Below are 19,616 nucleotides of genomic sequence, written 5' to 3'. Positions count from 1 at the left end.
TGATTGGGTAGACTTGTATTATTTGAAAGCTAAAATCTGGTATGGGCACATCCTATCTCATGTGCTGTGCACGTATACAGTATAATGACTTTACATCGATGGTGCAAAGTATATAATTATATTCCCAATGGGTACACTCAAGTTTTTGTAGTATGCTTGTGGTGTCTTCAAGGTAACTTTTCTGTTGGGTGACTATTATCTGAAGGAAAAAATCTGAATATTTGGACAATTTGGATGTTACTGAATTAAGTCCAGATACAATAGGTCGGCCGGTGGGTTATTGAGATCTTTATGAATTTTTGGTAGAAAGTAAAATGTGGGTATTCTTGGATGCTGTTCTAAAATGAATTCATATTCCTTTTTGTTCAAGTTTCCTATTTCTAGCCCTTCTTCAAGGTGTTGCTCTAACTCCTGTAGAAATTGAAAAGTAGGATACTGTTTCAGGACTTCATATGTTGTTTTATCTTAAAGGAGTCTTTCTGCATCTTTTTCATACATTTCACGTCTCATGATAACACCTCCGCCTTTGTCGGACGGTTTTATTACAATTTTGGTATCTTCTCTTAGTTATTTCAGAGCTTCTTTTTCTGCTTTCGATAGATTCTGCTTTATTCTTTGCTGGTCAGGAATTTTGTGTATTTCTTTTTCCAGTAGTTTTTTTTGAACGTGTCGATGTGAGATCCTTTGCAATGTATGGGATTAAATGTTGATGCTGGCTTTAGGGTGGAATATAGAAATAGATCCTCTGAAGAGTTGGTGTTTACATCCTGTTTTGCAAAGTATTTTTTCATACATAGCTTACGTACAAATTTCTGAACGTCAATGTAGAGTTTGAATTTGTTACTTTTCGATTGTGGAGCGAATTTCAGACCTTTCTGGAGTATTTTCATCAGTGAATCTGTTATTGCTTTATTGCTTAGGTTGAATATTGTAGGTTTCTGTGTTATTTGAACATTTTTCTTCTTGCTCCTGGTTCCTCCTCTCTTGTCTCTTCTTCTATGTTCTTTTCTCCTCTCAGTTTCTTGCTTTTTGGTGTGATTACATCTGGGGGCTTCCTGACACCATGTCTCATATCTAAAAAAATGTCTCCATCATCCTCTGATTCTTCCTCACTTTCCTCACAATTATTTCTTTTTGTGGAATTTTCCTTGATTGATGAGTTTTTCTCCAAGTTTTTGTTTTGTATGGTTTGTAAAAGTGTGTTATATTGATTGTCTTCTTCTTGTATTGCTTGTTGTTGTCCTTACTTGAATGAGTCCTGCATGGTTTTGTATGAAATGTTGTATGAAAAATTATTTTTGTTGTATGGTGGATATTTTCTCTTTCATGGAGTCGATGGGTTAGCCTTGATTAATTGTTCTTTCCATCCCCTTCTATTCTGTTGGACTTTTGTTTTGTTGACGGATGATGAGTTTGGTTGTTTCAATCCTAGATTTCTCTGTGGTCTTCTCCATCTTTGTTCATAGGGGGGTTGTTCTTGATTTCCCTGTGGTCTCTTCCACCTTTGTTCATGTTTATAAGTTGATCGAGTGTTGTATGTTGTTCTTTTCATATTATTTTGCTTGTATTGTTCTTGTTCTTCAACATCTCTTTTGAATTTCCTTTGTTTCTGTAATGTTATATCCTCCTCTAGTTTTCCTATTTTATCATTGGTCATCTTCATCAGATTGTTGACATCCTCTATTTTGGACAGAAGTTCGAACCTTTTTTCATATATTTGGATATTTTCATTGGTGTTATTCAATGTGATTTGTCTATCTTCAATTATTAATTTAATTAATTCAGTAGAGCATTTGTCCAAAGCAAGCAAAGAACAGATCATCTTCCTGGATTTGGACATATATATTCACAACAAAACAATACAATCAAAAACACATCTCAAAACGGTCAATGGTAACCATATGCTTCCGAAAAAAGAAATAGACATAATTTCTGATCAGCAAAGAATAAAGTAGAACCTATCGAAAGCAGAAAAAGAAGCTATGAAATAACTAAGAGAAAATACTGAAATTGTAATAAAACCGGCCGACAAAGGCGGAGGTGTTGTTATCATGAGACGTGAAATGTATGAAAAAGAGGCAGAAAGACTCCTTTCAGATAAAACAACATATGAAGTCCTGAAACAGGATCCTACCTTTCAATTTCTACAGGAGTTAGAGCAACACCTTGAAGAAGGGCTAGAAATAGGAAACTTGAACAAAAAGGAATATGAATTCATTTTAGAAAAGCATCCAAGAATATCCACATTTTACTTTCTACCGAAAATTCATAAAGATCTCAATAACCCCCCTGGCTGACCTATTGTATCAGGACTTAATTCAGTAACATCCAAATTGTCCAAATATACAGATTTTTTCCTTCAGACAATAGTCACCCAACAGAAAAGTTACCTTCAAGACACCACAAGCATACTACAAAAACTTGAGTTTACCCATTGGGAAGATAATTATATACTTTGCACCACCGATGTAAAGTCATTATATACATGCACAGCACATGAGAGAGGATGTGCCCATACCAGATTTTAGCTTTCAAATTATACAAGTCTACCCAATCAACAAATCAATTTAATCTTGGCAAACATTGAATTTGTTTTAACACACAATTATTTTTGGAATGAAGACAAAGTCTACTTACAAAAGTGCGGTACTGCCATGGGCACACCATTGGCACCTAGTTATGCCAAATTATTTCTTGCCAAATGGGAAGATGACAACATTTGGTCGAATACTGAATATACCAAATTTAAAAGATGCTGGTATCGTTATATCGACGACATTCTTTTTATGGAGCGGAACAGAAGATAAATAGGTAGAGTTCAAGACCTACATCAATAGCAATACAATAAATTTAGAGTTTGACACAACATCAAGCAAAGAACAGATCATCTTCCTGGATTTGGAGATATATATTCACAACAAAACAATACAATAAAAAACACATCTCGAAATGGTCAATGGTAACCATATGCTTCCGACTACAACTAACCACCACAGAAATGAGATCTCCAACATTCCATGAGGGCAATTCCAAAGACTCAAACAGAATTGCACAGATCCTGAAATTTTCAGAAAACAGAGTAAAGAAATGATGGCAAACTTTGTTGAAAATGGATATCAAAGAGAGAAACTGGAATCAGAAATGAAAAAATTAGAACAAATGGAGAGAAAAGATTTATTGAGATATAAGGAAAAGAACAGAAATCCAGCCTTCTCCATTCCTTTATCACTCAGTTTAACAGCAATACCAATGTGATCGAAAACATGGTAAGGGAAAATTGGCACATTTTACTATTGGACGAAACATTACGACCAATACGTCCAGAAAAACCACAGATAATCTACCGAAAGGCAAGGAATGTAAAGAAAGTATTAGTTTCAAGTTTTTTGAACAATGAACAACAACAAACTTCAAGGAATACAAAAGGGTATTTTAAATGTCTCAACTGGAAAGCCTGCAAGAATGGAAAAGAAAAATCTACCAAACCCATATCTACATTTAAATCATATACCACTGGAAAAACTACGCAATTCATGACCATCTTACTTGTGAAACAGAGGGAGTAATATACTTAGCAACTTGTCCCTGTGGTTACCAGTATGTGGGACAAACAAAAAGGAAGGCGAATATCAGATTTGCTGAACATACTGTATCTATAATGTGAAAAGAGGACTAATGACACATAGTCTATCAAATAGTTTTTTGGAAAAACATAACAAGGATCCAACAGGGTTGACATTCTTACCTATTCAAAAAATAAAAAAGAATTGGAGAGGAGGAGATCTAATAACGGAATTGAAGAAGAATGAAAGCAAATGGATGTTTGAGCTAAAAACACTACAACCACTGGGATACAATATAGACATCAAATTAAATGTCTTTTTATAAATACACACACAGATAAATATTTAATCCAAACACAATGTGGCACCTGAATTATTATAATGAATTTTTTATAAGTAATTTTTTACACTTTTTTTATTTTTTAAATACTATGATTCAATTGAATGAATTCCGTGTGTTTCCTGCATTTTTAAGTACTTCCGGAATCATATGGGTAGTGGGGAGCTCCGTGAGCCAGCAGTCTCTCGACAAGGACTGTCCACCTGAAATATATTATTTATTTATTTATTTATTTATTTATTTATTAAAAATACACAGCCTTATATAATTCTGGGTTGTATGTAAGTACAATGGTGTCACAACAGGGGTGCGGTCCACTCCAGGGTGTCTACTGCCAAGGGGTGACACAAAAATGCCGGATCCTCTTCAGTGGTAGGAGATGGGTGCTGCACTCTAACACACACTGTCACATGAAGGAGCCAGCACTACAGAGAGTCACCTGGGGCAGCCAGCACCTCTCGTACTCCCTGAGTGACGAAAACGAGAGTTGGGTCACGAGGCCACACACCCTTCTAGTGAGGCCATGCCTTTCCCACTAGGTCACATCCCTTTTTCCCCTGCGCAAGCCGTCATGCTTTATTCAAGGGGTAAGTATCATAGCTACAATATTTCTATGTACAGATAAGATTTGAGATGTATTCTAATTGAGGAAATAGTTTATTAATTCATATAACTTCAATACACTTCTATTGATACATACAATAAAAATTAAGTTTTAATTTAGTAAACTGTTTATCCAAGTAATTTCAGTGCCCCTATCAAAGAGGTAAATTTAGTAAGGTGGGAGTTTCTTTTAAAACTGGTGTTAAAATAAAAGTCACAATGGTCGCAGTGTTTTTGATGTTCCGATGGTGCTTACCGATGATCCGATGTTTGACAAAAAATTATTTTTTTACAAATATGAAAAACATTTTTTTTTTTTTTTTATAAAATCATTTTGGGTAAGATTAAAATACATACTCTAGGGCCAAATGTAATGGAGTGAGAGTTTCAAAAAGTGAGAGATTTGGCAAGGTTTTGTGTTTTTTCTTAAAGTGGCAATCGTTTACACAGCAAGATCAACCTGATTTTGCAATGTAAATGATTGCCACTTTTTTACAAAACTGCAAAACCTTACCACATCTCTCATTTTCTGAAACTCTCACTCTATTACATTTGGCCCATATTCTGTACCTGATTCACTCATAAAAAAAATGAACATTTTGAAGCAGTTTTTGGAAAAAAAACAAATGTCAGTTCAGTGGTTAATAAGGGTTATATTTAATTTTGCTAATCAATACTGCAGACATTGGGGGTAATTCCGAGTTGATCGCAGCATCAAATTTGTTAGCAATTGGGAAAAACCATGTGCACTGCAGGGGGAGGCAGATATAACATTTGCAGGGAGAGTTAGATTTGGGTGGGGTGAGTTCAAACTGAAATCTAAATTGCAGTGTAAAAATAAAGCAGACACTATTTACCCTGCACGGAAACAAAATAACCCACTCAAATCTAACTCTCTCTGCAAATGTTATATCTGCCCCCCCCCCCCCCCCCTTCAGTGCACATGGTTTTGCCCAATTGCTAACAAACTTGCCGCTGCGATCAACTCAGAGTTATCCCCATTATCTGGCCACACATCAATCTACTGTGCCATTACCTATATTCAGTAATTCACTACTCTCATTTTCAGGGACATACTGTACACTTAGCAGATATATGCACCAATGCTTGATATACATTACACAGTCTATTCTGTCAGTGAGGACATCATGCTGAATGTGAGGCTGGAAATGCTATATGACCTAATGCAGATCCCTCATCTCTCATCAGGTTATATTACTGTGGACTGACCTCCTCCTGCTGTGATGATCTCCGCTCAGTTATTACTACACACTGTTCTCTGACCAGACTGGACCTGTCAAACAATGCTTTGCAGGACTCTGGAATAAGACTTCTGTGTGCGGGACTGAGGCATCCAGACTGTACCCTGCAGGATCTTAGGTATGTATATAATTATCTATCTGATCTCTCACTACTGTACATAGACCACACAGGGCAAAGTCACAGACACTTTGGCTACTGCAATTTCCTTTTATACCACCAATTATTGAAATAATTTTTCATGTAGAAGCTTCTTTTCTTAATTAGAAATTTCTACACTCTCCTTAAATATTTGGAGACATTTGTCTTTCTCATATATATCAGTTCTGTGAAACAGCTTTCATACAATGCAGATTATGTATGGACCAAACACGTGTAAATCGCATTTAAATTTTGATGTATGCTGTCACCCCTTACACAATTTCACATTCTATGTAGCAGATAATACATTTGCACACCAAATGGCGGCATTTGCAGGGGGAGGGAAAGTGCGCATCTGACAGTGGAAGTTGGACAGATACGGGTACTCCTTGCTGAGGAAGAATTACACACTTCACGCTCCTACTGTCACACCCATATTACACACACCAGCACTCCTACTGTCACACCCATATTACACACACCAGCACTCCTACTGTCACACCCATATTACACACATCAGTGCTCCTACTGTCACACCTATATTACACACATCAGTGCTCCTACTGTCACATCCATATTACACACATCAGTGTTCCTATTGTCACACCCATATTACACACATCAGTGCTCCTACTGTCACACCCATATTACACACACCAGCGCTCCTACTGTCACACCCATATTACACACACCAGCACTCCTACTGTCACAACCATATTACACACACCAGCACTCCTACTGTCACACCCATATTACACACATCAGTGCTCCTACTGTCACACCCATATTACACACATCAGTGTTCCTATTGTCACACCCATATTACACACATCAGTGCTCCTATTGTCACACCCATATTACACACATCAGTGCTCCTACTGTCACACCCATATTACACACATCAGTGTTCCTATTGTCACACCCATATTACACACATCAGCGCTCCTACTGTCACACCCATATTACACACATCAGTGTTCCTATTGTCACACCCATATTACACACATCAGTGCTCCTACTGTCACACCCATATTACACACATCAACGCTCCTACTGTCACACCCATATTAAACACATCAGCGCTCCTACTGTCACACCCATATTACACACATCAGCGCTCCTACTGTCACACCCATATTACACACATCAGCGCTCCTACTGTCACACCCATATTACACACATCAGTGTTCCTATTGTCACACCCATATTACACACATCAGTGTTCCTATTGTCACACCCATATTACACACATCAGCGCTCCTACTGTCACACCCATATTACACACATCAGCGCTCCTACTGTCACACCCATATTACACACATCAGTGCTCCTACTGTCACATCCATATTACACACCTCAGCGCTCCTACTGTCACACCCATATAACACACATCAGTGTTCCTATTGTCACACCCATATTACACACATCAGCGCTCCTACTGTCACACCCATATTACACACTTCAGCGCTCCTACTGTCACACCCATATTACACACATCAGCGCTCCTACTGTCACACCCACATAACACACATCAGCGCTCCTACTGTCACACCCATATTACACACATCACTGCTCCTACTGTCACACACATATTACACACATCAGTGCTCCTACTGTCACACCCATATTACACACATCAGTGCTCCTACTGTCACATCCATATTACACACCTCAGTAGTTCTACTGTCACACCCATATTACACACATCAGTGCTCCTACTGTCACACCCACATTACACACATCAGTGCTCCTACTACCACATTCATATCACCAAAATCAGCGCTCCTAGTGTCACACCCATATTACACACATCAGTGCTCCTACTGTCAAACCCATATTACACACATCAGTGTTCCTATTGTCACACCCATATTACACACATCAGCGCTCCTACTGTCACACCCATATTACACACATCAGTGTTCCTATTGTCACACCCATATTACACACATCAGTGCTCCTACTGTCACACCCATATTACACACATCAACGCTCCTACTGTCACACCCATATTACACACATCAGCGCTCCTACTGTCACACCCATATTGCACACATCAGCGCTCCTACTGTCACACCCATATTACACACATCAGTGTTCCTATTGTCACACCCATATTACACACATCAGTGTTCCTATTGTCACACCCATATTACACACATCAGTGTTCCTATTGTCACACCCATATTACACACATCAGCGCTCCTACTGTCACACCCATATTACACACATCAGCGCTCCTACTGTCACACCCATATTACACACATCAGCGCTCCTACTGTCACACCCATATTACACACATCAGTGCTCCTACTGTCACATCCATATTACACACATCAGCGCTCCTACTGTCACACCCATATTACACACCTCAGCGCTCCTACTGTCACACCCATATTACACACATCAGCGCTCCTACTGTCACATCCATATTACACACATCAGTGCTCCTACTGTCACATCCATATTACACACCTCAGCGCTCCTACTGTCACACCCATATTACACACATCAGTGTTCCTATTGTCATACCCATATTACACACATCAGTGCTCCTACTGTCACATCCATATTACACACCTCAGCGCTCCTACTGTCACACCCATATTACACACATCAGTGCTCCTACTGTCACACCCATATTACACACATCAGTGCTCCTACTGTCACACCCATATTACACACATCAGTGCTCCTACTGTCACATCCATATTACACACCTCAGCGCTCCTACTGTCACACCCATATTACTGTTATGCACACCAGTGCCTGCAGGAATGTACTGGTGTTTGAACTGTTATGCAAAACAATTGGACTTACAGACAGACTGGGGAATATGACATAACGTACACAGAAGGTGATAGGGTAACAAAATACACACAAAGTGAACAGAGAAGCCCAGAGGCTAAGGAACTGGGTATCTCCCTTGTATTAGAACTGCACAGATGGGAAAAGCAAGATGTTGTGTTTTAATACGTAGAGAACCCGAAATGCTGTTGCTAAGGGCAACAGCAAAACCCTAAAGGGTTACCAACGGGTGTGGCAGTAAACTCCTTGGTCAGAGATGGAATGATAGACACAAGGAGAGTCTCCACAATCCTAATTCTCACTTGCAGTGCACAGGTTCAGCTTACTGCCACTAAACTGACCCCTGACACCTAGCACAGTGAGACAGGATTAAACAGGCAAGTCTTAGAATACAGCCGCAAACTTGCTAAGTTCACAGAGTAGTAACAGAACCCCAGCAAGCTAAACGACTGACTCCAGTCTTACTGCTAGGTCTGGATTGGCAGAGTGTAATACCAAATCCCCAGGCCTATTTGCAGTAAGCAACAAACAAATACAAAGCTACACAGTACTGGCTAACTTTCAGAAACTGACTAACCAACAAAGATTCAGCAGCATCTGCTTACCCTGAGAAGAGGCCTTATAAAGCAGGTGCTGTCCACGCCCCACTCAGACCTCACAGACTGTGAGCACAAAAACCAGCACCGGATCCCCTGCCATGCACAGAGCCTATAACCACTGCACAGCAAAAGACCCGAACCGGAGTATCAGCTGCGCTCAGGTCACTCCACTAGCACTTGTCTCCCGGTTGCCATGACGACGTGGCAGCACAGGGCAGGAGACCCTAACAGTACCCCCCCTCTGACGAGGGGTCAAAGAACCCCTACCACCGGGTTTATCGGGGAACTGCGAGAAGAAAGAGCGTATCAGTCTGGGGGCATGAAGATCACAACTGCGCACCCACGACCGCTCCTCCGGGCCATACCCCTTCCAGTGCACCAAAAATGACAGCCGACCCCGAACCACCTTGGAGTCAAGAATCCTTTCAACAACAAACTCCCTCTGGCCACGTATCAGAAGAGGGGAAGGTCTTCCACTGGAAGAAGGATTACTAATCGCCCGTTTTAAAAGGGAACAATGAAATGTTTTATTGATACCCAAAGAACGGGGCAGATCTAACTGAAATGCCACCGGATTGATAACCCTGGTGATCTTATAAGGGCCGATGAACCGGGGGCCTAACTTATGAGATGGCTGTCTCAACTTCAAATTCTTGGTAGACAACCAGACGAAGTCTCCTAATTTGAAGCTGCAGGGTCTTTTCCGCTTATCAAAAACCCTTTTGGTCACTAATGACACAGACACAAGGGCTTTCTTCACTTTCCGCCAAATACCTCTAAGGACCGAAACCACAGAGGAACCACCAGGCGTGGAGTCCAGGGGGTCAAAAGAATTGGCCTTAGGATGATGCCCATACACACAAAGGAATGGAGAGATCCCTGTAGCAGAGTGAGCCGCGTTGTTATAGGCAAACTCCGCCATGGACAGATGAGCAACCCAGTCAGTCTGACACTTGGAGACATAACACCTGAGGAACTGCTCCAAGGACTGGTTCACCCTTTCAGTCTGCCCATTAGACTGCGGATGGTAGCCCAACGACAAGCTGACAGAAATCTGGAGATCGGAACAAAATGCCCTCCAGAATTTGGCCACAAACTGGGATCCGCGGTCAGAGACCACATCAAGTGGCAACCCGTGGAGACGCACAACATGCTGCATAAATAATTCAGACAGGCGTCTGGCCGATGGCAGCCCAACCAGTGGAACGAAGTGCGCCATCTTCGAAAACCTGTCAACGACAACCCAGATGGCTGTCATCCCCGAGGATTTGGGCAAGTCCACCACAAAATCCATTGAAATGTGGGTCCATGGCTTAGATGGGATAGAGAGTGGATGTAATGGGCCAACAGGAACCCCTCTAGGAGTCTTATTTCGGGCACAGATGTCACATGCCCGAACCCACTGATCCACATCCTTAGCCACCGAGGGCCACCACACCGCCCTAGATAGCAACTCCCGAGTTCTGGCAATACCCGGGTGACCTGCAGACTTCTTGGCATGGAATTCCAGGAACACTCGCTGTCTTAACCTAGGAGGCACAAACAAAAGACCTACCGGAAGGTCTGGAGGAGCCTGCTCCTGTGCTCTAAGGACTAATGATAAGAGGTCCTGGGTAATGCCCACTTTAATACATGATGGGGAAACAATGGGCAACGGCTCCTCGGTGGTCTCCTGGATTGGAGCAAAACTCAGCGAGAGCGCATCAGCCTTGATGTTTTTTGACCCAGGGCGATATGTTATCAAAAAATTAAAGCGAGCAAAAAACAAAGCCCATCGTGCCTGCCTGGCATTGAGACGCTTCGCTGACTCTAAATATGCCAGATTCTTATGGTCAGTGAGAATTGAGACCACAAACTTAGCCCCCTCAAGCCAGTGTCTCCACTCCTCGAGTGCATCCTTAATAGCCAACAATTCCCGGTTACCCACGTCATAATTCATCTCGGCAGGCGAAAATTTACGGGAAAAGTAAGCACAGGGATGAAGGCGATTATCAGACACTCCCATCTGAGAAAGCACTGCCCCAATACCCATCTCAGAGGCATCCACCTCCACCACAAAAGGACGCTCTGGATCTGGGTGTCGCAGCACCTTGGCCGAAACAAATGCCCTTTTGAGACTGGCAAAAGCCGCTTTAGCCTCACAAGACCAGTGAGCAACATCCGCCCCTTTCTTAGTGAGTGCCACCAAGGGCGCCACTATAGACGAAAATCCAGCGATAAATCGTCTATAAAAATTCGCAAAGCCCAGGAAACGCTGAAGCGCCTTCAAACTAGTGGGCTGCACCCAATCCAGGACTGCCTGTACCTTGGAACCCTCCATTTGGAAACCTTCTGGGGAGATAATATATCATAGAAATGCGATTTGCTGAACTTCAAATTCGCACTTCTCCAGCTTCGCCCCAAGCCGGTGGTCTCTGAGTTTCTGGAGGACTAAGCGTACATGCTTCCGATGTTCCTCCAGGGAATGGGAGAAGATTAGGATGTCATCTAAGTATACAACTAAGAATCTATCCAAATATTCCCTGAGCACATCATTCATGAAATCCTGGAAGACTGCCGGGGCATTACAGAGCCCAAAAGGCATCACCAAATATTCATAATGCCCTGAGTGGGTATTAAAGGCAGTCTTCCATTCATCCCCCTCTCTTATTCGGATTAGATTGTACGCACCGCGTAGGTCAATCTTAGAAAAAATGGTGGCAGTACGAAGCTGGTCAAACAAGACCGAAATGAGAGGCAGTGGGTATGAGTTTTTAATCGTGATACGGTTCAATTCCCTGAAGTCGATGCAGGGTCGCAACGAACCGTCCTTTTTACCCACGAAGAAGAACCCCAACCCAACTGGAGACTGTGAAGGTCTGATAAATCCCTTAGCCAAGTTCTCCTGAATGTACTCTGCCATAGCCTGAGTCTCAGGACGTGACAGGGAGTTCAACCTGCTCTTGGGAAGCTTAGCATTTGGCAACAAATCAATGGCACAGTCATAGGGGCGATGGGGAGGTAGTACCTCTGCAACTTTTTTGGAGAACACGTCCGCAAAATCTGCATAACACCCTGGCAATCCTGGCAAACTTAGCTGCGAGAGCCTGACTGGAAGGCTCAAGCAACTCCTGAAACAATCAGTACCCCAACTAAGAATCTCCCCAGAGACCCAGTCAAATTGAGGATTGTGGGCCCTTAACCAGGGTAACCCCAACACCAGTGGGGAAAAAGTACAGACAGTCACATAAAAGGACAATTTTTCAGAGTGTGTGGCTCCAATAAACAAAGAAATCTGGCTAGTGCAAGAGGTAATTTTACCTTGGGATAATGGTTCCCCGTTTAACCCACAAATCTCAATTTCCGATGCCAAGGGTACTAAGGGAACAGAGTGTTTCAGGGCGAATTGGGGGTCCATAAAAACCCCGTCGGCCCCACTGTCCACAAAGGCCTCAGTCTTGACAGTTTGACTGAGGATCTTCAAGGTCACCGGAATGATAAAAGTCTTCTTGGGAAATTCTGACTTCTGGCCTGACAGGATATTTCCCATCACCCTCAGGCCCTGAAGTTTTCCGGCTTTTCTGGGCATGATACTACCACATGACCTTTATTCCCACAGTACAAACACAACCCCTGCTGTCTCCTCCGCGTCTTCTCACGCGAGGAGAGGCGGGTAGCCCCAATCTGCATAGGCTCCTCGGAAAATTCCTCAGAGTCTGAGATTCCCTTGGGAAGGAAGGAAATCTCAGTCTCCCTTTCAAGCCTACGCTCTCTCAGCCGTCTATCCACCCGGATGGATAACTGCATGAGCTGATCCAAGCTATCAGGCAAGGGATATTGTACCAGTTGGTCCTTTATCTGGTTAGAAAGACCTCTTCGGTACTGATGTCTCAGGGCTGGGTCATTCCACTGGGTATCATGGGCCAACCTCCGAAACTCCGTACAGTAAACCTCAACTGGCCTTCGCCCTTGCTTAAGGATCGAAATCTGAGCCTCGGCTGAGGCCGTCTTGTCAGGGTCATCATACAACATGCCCAGTGCCGTAAAAAAAGCATCAACACTTTTAAGCGACGGACAGTCAGGCTGCAACCCATATGCCCAGACCTGTGGGTCTCCTTGTAGCAAGGAAATCACTATGCCCACCCGCTGAATCTCCGACCCAGAAGACTGAGGCCTAAGCCGGAAGTATAGCTTGCAGCTCTCCTTGAAACAAAAGAACTGCGAGCGATCTCCAGAAAAACGATCCGGGAGATTTACTTTCGGCTCCTTAACCCCTGCAGGTGCTGCTGCTGCGGGAGCTCCGCCAGCAGCCTGGGAGGTGTGCATTTTAATGGACAAATCATTAAATTGTCGAGTCAGGACCTGCACCTGATCGACCACCTGTTGCAACGTATTTTGAGGGGTATGCTCCATATTCCCACAAAATTTCAACAGGAGTATTAGGCTGCTGAATATGTTATGCACACCAGTGCCTGCAGGAAAGTACTGGTGTCAGGACTGTTATGCACTCCAGTGCCTGCAGGAATGTACTGGTGTTTGAACTGTTATGCAAAACAAATGGACTTACAGACAGACTGGGGAATATGACATAACGTACACAGAAGGTGATAGGGTAACAAAATACACACAAAGTGAACAGAGAAGCCCAGAGGCTAAGGAACTGGGTATCTCCCTTGTATTAGAACTGCTCAGATGGGAAAAGCAAGATGTTGTGTTTTAATACGTAGAGAACCCGAAATGCTGTTGCTAAGGGCAACAGCAAAACCCTAAAGGGTTACCAACGGGTGTGGCAGTAAACTCCTTGGTCAGAGATGGAATGATAGACACAAGGAGAGTCTCCACAATCCTAATTCTCACTTGCAGTGCACAGGTTCAGCTTACTGCCACTAAACTGACCCCTGACACCTAGCACAGTGAGACAGGATTAAACAGGCCGCAAACTTGCAAAATTAGAATACAGCCGCAAACTTGCTAAGTTCACAGAGTAGTAACAGAACCCCCAGCAAGCTAAACGACTGACTCCAGTCTTACTGCTAGGTCTGGATTGGCAGAGTGTAATACCAAATCCCCAGGCCTATTTGCAGTAAGCAACAAACAAATACAAAGCTACACAGTACTGGCTAACTTTCAGAAACTGACTAACCAACAAAGATTCAGCAGCATCTGCTTACCCTGAGAAGAGGCCTTATAAAGCAGGTGCTGTCCACGCCCCACTCAGACCTCACAGACTGTGAGCACAAAAACCAGCACCGGATCCCCTGCCATGCACAGAGCCTATAACCACTGCACAGCAAAAGACCCGAACCGAAGTATCAGCTGCGCTCAGGTCACTCCGCTAGCACTTGTCTCCCAGTTGCCATGACGACGTGGCAGCACAGGGCAGGAGACCCTAACAATTACACACATCAGTGTTCCTATTGTCACACCCATATTACACACATCAGCGCTCCTACTGTCACACCCATATTACACACTTCAGCGTTCCTACTGTCACACCCATATTACACACATCAGCGCTCCTACTGTCACACCCACATAACACACATCAGCGCTCCTACTGTCACACCCATATTACACACCTCAGTGCTCCTACTGTCACACCCATTTCTCTGACGTCCTAGTGGATGCTGGGACTTCCGTAAGGACCATGGGGAATAGCGGCTCAGGAGACTGGGCACAAAAGTAAAAGCTTTCTGACTAGCTGGTGTGCACTGGCTCCTCCCCCTATGACCCTCCTCCAAGCCTCAGTTAGATTTTTGTGCCCGAACGAGAAGGGTGCATGCTAGGTGGCTCTCCTGAGCTGCTTAGAGTAAAAGTTTAAATAGTTTTTTTTTATTTTCAGTGAGTATTGCTGGCAACAGGCTCACTGCATCGTGGGACTAAGGGGAGAAGAAGCGAACTCACCTGCCTGCAGAGTGGATTGGGCTTCTTGGCTACTGGACATTAGCTCCAGAGGGACGATCACAGGTTCAGCCTGGATGGGTCCCGGAGCCGCGCCGCCGGCCCCCTTACAGAGCCAGAAGAGCGAAGAGGTCCGGAGAAAGCGGCGGCAGAAGACGTTCCTGTCTTCAAATAAGGTAGCGCACAGCACCGCAGCTGTGCGCCATTGCTCTCAGCACACTTCACACTCTGGTCACTGAGGGTGCAGGGCGCTGGGGGGGAGCGCCCTGAGACGCAATAAAACACTATTTACACCTTATGTGGCTAAAGAAATGCATCACATATAGCTCCTGGGCTATATGGATGCATTTAACCCCTGCCAGTTTTCATGAAAAAAGCGGGAGAAAAGGCCGCCGTGAAGGGGGCGGAGCCTATCTCCTCAGCACACAAGCGCCATTTTCCCTCACAGCTCCGCTGGAAGGACGGCTCCCTGACTCTCCCCTGCAGTCCTGCACTACAGAAACAGGGTAAAACAAGAGAAGGTGGGGCACTATTGGCAGCTAATATAAAACAGCAGCTATAAAAGGGAATAACACTTATATAAGGTTATCCCTATACAGATATAGCGCTCTGGTGTGTGCTGGCAAACTCTCCCTCTGTCTCCCCAAAGGGCTAGTGGGGTCCTGTCCTCTATCAGAGCATTCCCTGTGTGTGTGCTGGGTGTCGGTACGATTGTGTCGACATGTATGAGGAGGAAAATGATGTGGAAGCAGAGCAATTGCCTGTTTTAGTGATGTCACCCCCTAGGGAGTCGACACCTGACTGGATGGTTGTATTTAAAGAATTACGTGACAATGTCAGCACTTTGCAAAAAACTGTTGACGACATGAGACAGCCGGCAAATCAATTAGTGCCTGTCCAGGCGTCTCAGACACCGTCAGGGGCGCTAAAACGCCCGTAACCTCAGATGGTCGACACAGACCCAGACACGGATACTGAATCCAGTGTCGACGGTGAGGAGACAAACGTAATGTCCAGTAGGGCCACACGTTACATGATCACGGCAATGAAGGAGGCATTGAACATTTCTGACACTACAAGTACCACGAAAAAGGGTATTATGTGGGGTGTGAAAAAACTACCAGTAGTTTTTCCTGAGTCAGATGAATTAAATGAGGTGTGTGATAAAGCGTGGGTTTCCCCAGATAAAAAACTGCTAATTTCTAATAAATTATTGGCACTATATCCTTTCCCGCCAGAGGTTAGGGCGCGTTGGGAAACACCCCCTAGAGTAGATAAGGCGCTCACACGCTTATCAAAACAAGTGACGTTACCGTCTCCTGATACGGCCGCCCTCAAAGAACCAGCTGATAGAAGGCTGGAAAATATCCTAAAAGGTATATACACACACATACTGGTGTTATACTGCGACCAGCAATCGCCTCAGCCTGGATGTGCAGCGCTGGAGTGGCTTGGTCGGATTCCCTGACTGAAAATATTGATACCCTGGATAGGGACAGTATATTATTAACTATAGAGCATTTAAAGGATGCATTACTATATATGCGAGATGCACAGAGGGATATTTGCACCCTGGCATCAAGAGTGAGTGCGATGTCCATTTCTGCCAGAAGAGCGTTATGGACGCGACAGTGGTCAGGTGATGCGGATTCCAAACGACATATGGAAGTATTGCCGTATAAAGGGGAGGAGTTATTTGGGGTCGGTCTATCGGACCTGGTGGCCACGGCAACGGCTGGAAAGTCCACCTTTTTACCCCAGGTCACCTCTCAGCAGAAAAAGACACCGTCTTTTCAAACTCAGTCCTTTCGTTCCCATAAGAACAAGCGAGCAAAAGGCCACTCATTTCTGCCCCGGGGCAGAGGAAGAGGAAAAAGACTGCACCAGGCAGCCTCTTCCCAGGAGCAGAAGCCCTCCCCCGCTTCTGCCAAGTCTTCAGCATGACGCTGGGGCTTTACAAGTGGACTCAGGCACGGTGGGGGCCCGTCTCAGAAATTTCAACGCGCAATGGGCTCACTCGAAAGTGGACCCCTGGATCCTGCAGGTAGTATCACAGGGGTACAAATTGGAATTCGAGACGTCTCCCCCTCGCCGGTTCCTGAAGTCTGCTCTACCAACGTCTCCCTCCGACAGGGAGGCAGTATTGGAAGCTATTCACAAGCTGTTTTCCCAGCAGGTGATAATCAAGGTACCCCCCCTACAACAGGGAAAGGGGTATTATTCCACGCTGTTTGTGGTACCGAAGCCGGACGGCTCGGTGAGACCAATTTTAAATCTAAAATCCTTGAACACTTACATAAAAAGGTTCAAATTCAAGATGGAGTCACTCAGAGCAGTGATAGCGAACCTGGAAGAAGGGGACTATATGGTATCTCTAGACATCAAAGATGCTTATCTCCATGTCCCAATCTACCCCTCTCACCAAGGGTACCTCAGGTTTGTGGTACAAAACTGTCATTATCAGTTTCAGACGCTGCTGTTTGGATTGTCCACGGCACCCCGGGTCTTTACCAAGGTAATGGCCGAAATGATGATTCTTCTTCGAAGAAAAGGCGTCTTAATTATCCCTTACTTGGACGATCTCCTGATAAGGGCAAGGTCCAGGGAACAGTTAGAGGTCGGAGTAGCACTATCTCAGGTAGTGCTACGTCAGCACGGGTGGATTCTAAATATCCCAAAATCACAGCTGATTCCAACAACACGTCTACTGTTCCTAGGGATGATTCTGGACACAGTCCAGAAAAAGGTGTTTCTCCCAGAGGAGAAGGCCAGGGAGTTATCCGAGCTAGTCAGGAACCTCCTAAAACCAGGCCAAGTGTCAGTGCATCAATGCACGAGAGTCCTGGGAAAAATGGTGGCTTCTTACGAAGCGATTCCATTCGGAAGATTCCATGCAAGAACTTTTCAGTGGGATCTGCTGGACAAATGGTCCGGATCGCATCTTCAGATGCATCAGCGGATAACCCTATCCCCAAGGACAAGGGTGTCTCTCCTGTGGTGGTTACAGAGTGCTCATCTTCTAGAGGGCCGCAGATTCGGCATTCAGGATTGGATGCTGGTGACCACGGATGCCAGCCTGAGAGGCTAGGGAGCAGTCACACAGGGAAGAAATTTCCAGGGCTTGTGGTCAAGCATGGAAACGTCTCTTCACATAAATATCCTGGAACTAAGGGCCATTTACAATGCCCTAAGTCAAGCAAGGCCTCTGCTTCAGGGTCAACCGGTATTGATCCAGTCGGACAACATCACGGCTGTCGCCCACGTAAACAGACAGGGCGGCACAAGAAGCAGGAGGGCAATGGCAGAAGCTGCAAGGATTCTCCGCTGGGCGGAAAATCATTTGATAGCACTGTCAGCAGTGTTCATTCCGGGAGTGGACAACTGGGAAGCAGACTTCCTCAGCAGACACGACCTCCACCCGGGGGAGTGGGGACTTCATCCAGAAGTCTTCCAAGTGATTGTAAACCGTTGGGAAAAACCAAAGGTGGACATGATGGCGTCCCGTCTCAACAAAAAACTGGACAGATATTGCGCCAGGTCAAGGGACCCTCAGGCAATAGCGGTGGACGCTCTGGTAACACCGTGGGTGTACCAGTCGGTGTATGTGTTCCCTCCTCTGCCTCTCATACCCAAAGTACTGAGAATCATAAGAAGGAGAGGAGTAAGAACTATACTCGTTGCTCCGGATTGGCCAAGAAGAACTTGGTACCCGGAACTGCAAGAGATGCTCACGGAGGACCCATGGCCTCTACCTCTAAGAAAGGACCTGCTCCAGCAGGGACCTTGTCTGTTCCAAGACTTACCGCGGCTGCGTTTGACGGCATGGCAGTTGAACGCCGGATCCTGAAGGAAAAAGGCATTCCAGATGAAGTCATCCCTACCCTGATCAAAGCCAGGAAGGATGTAACCGCAAAACATTATCACCGCATTTGGCGGAAATATGTTGCGTGGTGTGAGGCCAAGAAGGCCCCTACAGAGGAATTTCAACTGGGTCGTTTCCTACATTTCCTGCAAGCAGGACTGTCTATGGGCCTAAAATTAGGATCCATTTAAGGTTCAAATTTCGGCCCTGTCGATCTTCTTCCAGAAAGAACTGGCTTCAGTGCCTGAAGTTCAGACGTTTGTCAAGGGGGTACTGCATATACAGCCTCCTTTTGTGCCTCCAGTGGCACCTTGGGATCTCAATGTAGTTTTAGGGTTCCTAAAATCACATTGGTTTGAACCACTCACCACTGTGGAATTAAGGTATCTCACATGGAAGGTGGTCATGTTGTTAGCCCTGGCGTCAGCCAGGCGTGTCTCAGAATTGGCGGCTTTATCATATAAAAGCCCTTACCTAATTTTACATTCAGACAGGGCAGAATTGAGGACTCGTCCTCAATTTCTCCCTAAGGTGGTTTCTGCGTTTCACCTGAACCAACC

The 19,616-nt window shown here is 44.6% G+C and overlaps 1 protein-coding gene across 1 annotated transcript in view; it reads left to right on the top strand.

The window, feature by feature from the left end:
• Nucleotides 1–19,616, top strand: part of LOC135054807 (NACHT, LRR and PYD domains-containing protein 3-like) — a 430,555-nt gene that overhangs the window by 333,601 nt on the left and 77,338 nt on the right. Inside the window, exon 11 of the mRNA XM_063958167.1 lies at nucleotides 5,716–5,886. Coding sequence (XP_063814237.1) covers nucleotides 5,716–5,886 — 171 coding nt within the window. The remainder of the gene's footprint in view (nucleotides 1–5,715; nucleotides 5,887–19,616) is intronic.

This window comes from Pseudophryne corroboree, chromosome 3 (assembly GCF_028390025.1).
Source record: "Pseudophryne corroboree isolate aPseCor3 chromosome 3, aPseCor3.hap2, whole genome shotgun sequence".
NCBI lineage: Eukaryota > Metazoa > Chordata > Amphibia > Anura > Myobatrachidae > Pseudophryne > Pseudophryne corroboree.
The sequence above is the reverse complement of the archived record's forward strand: the minus strand, read 5'-3'. Positions and strand labels throughout refer to the sequence as shown.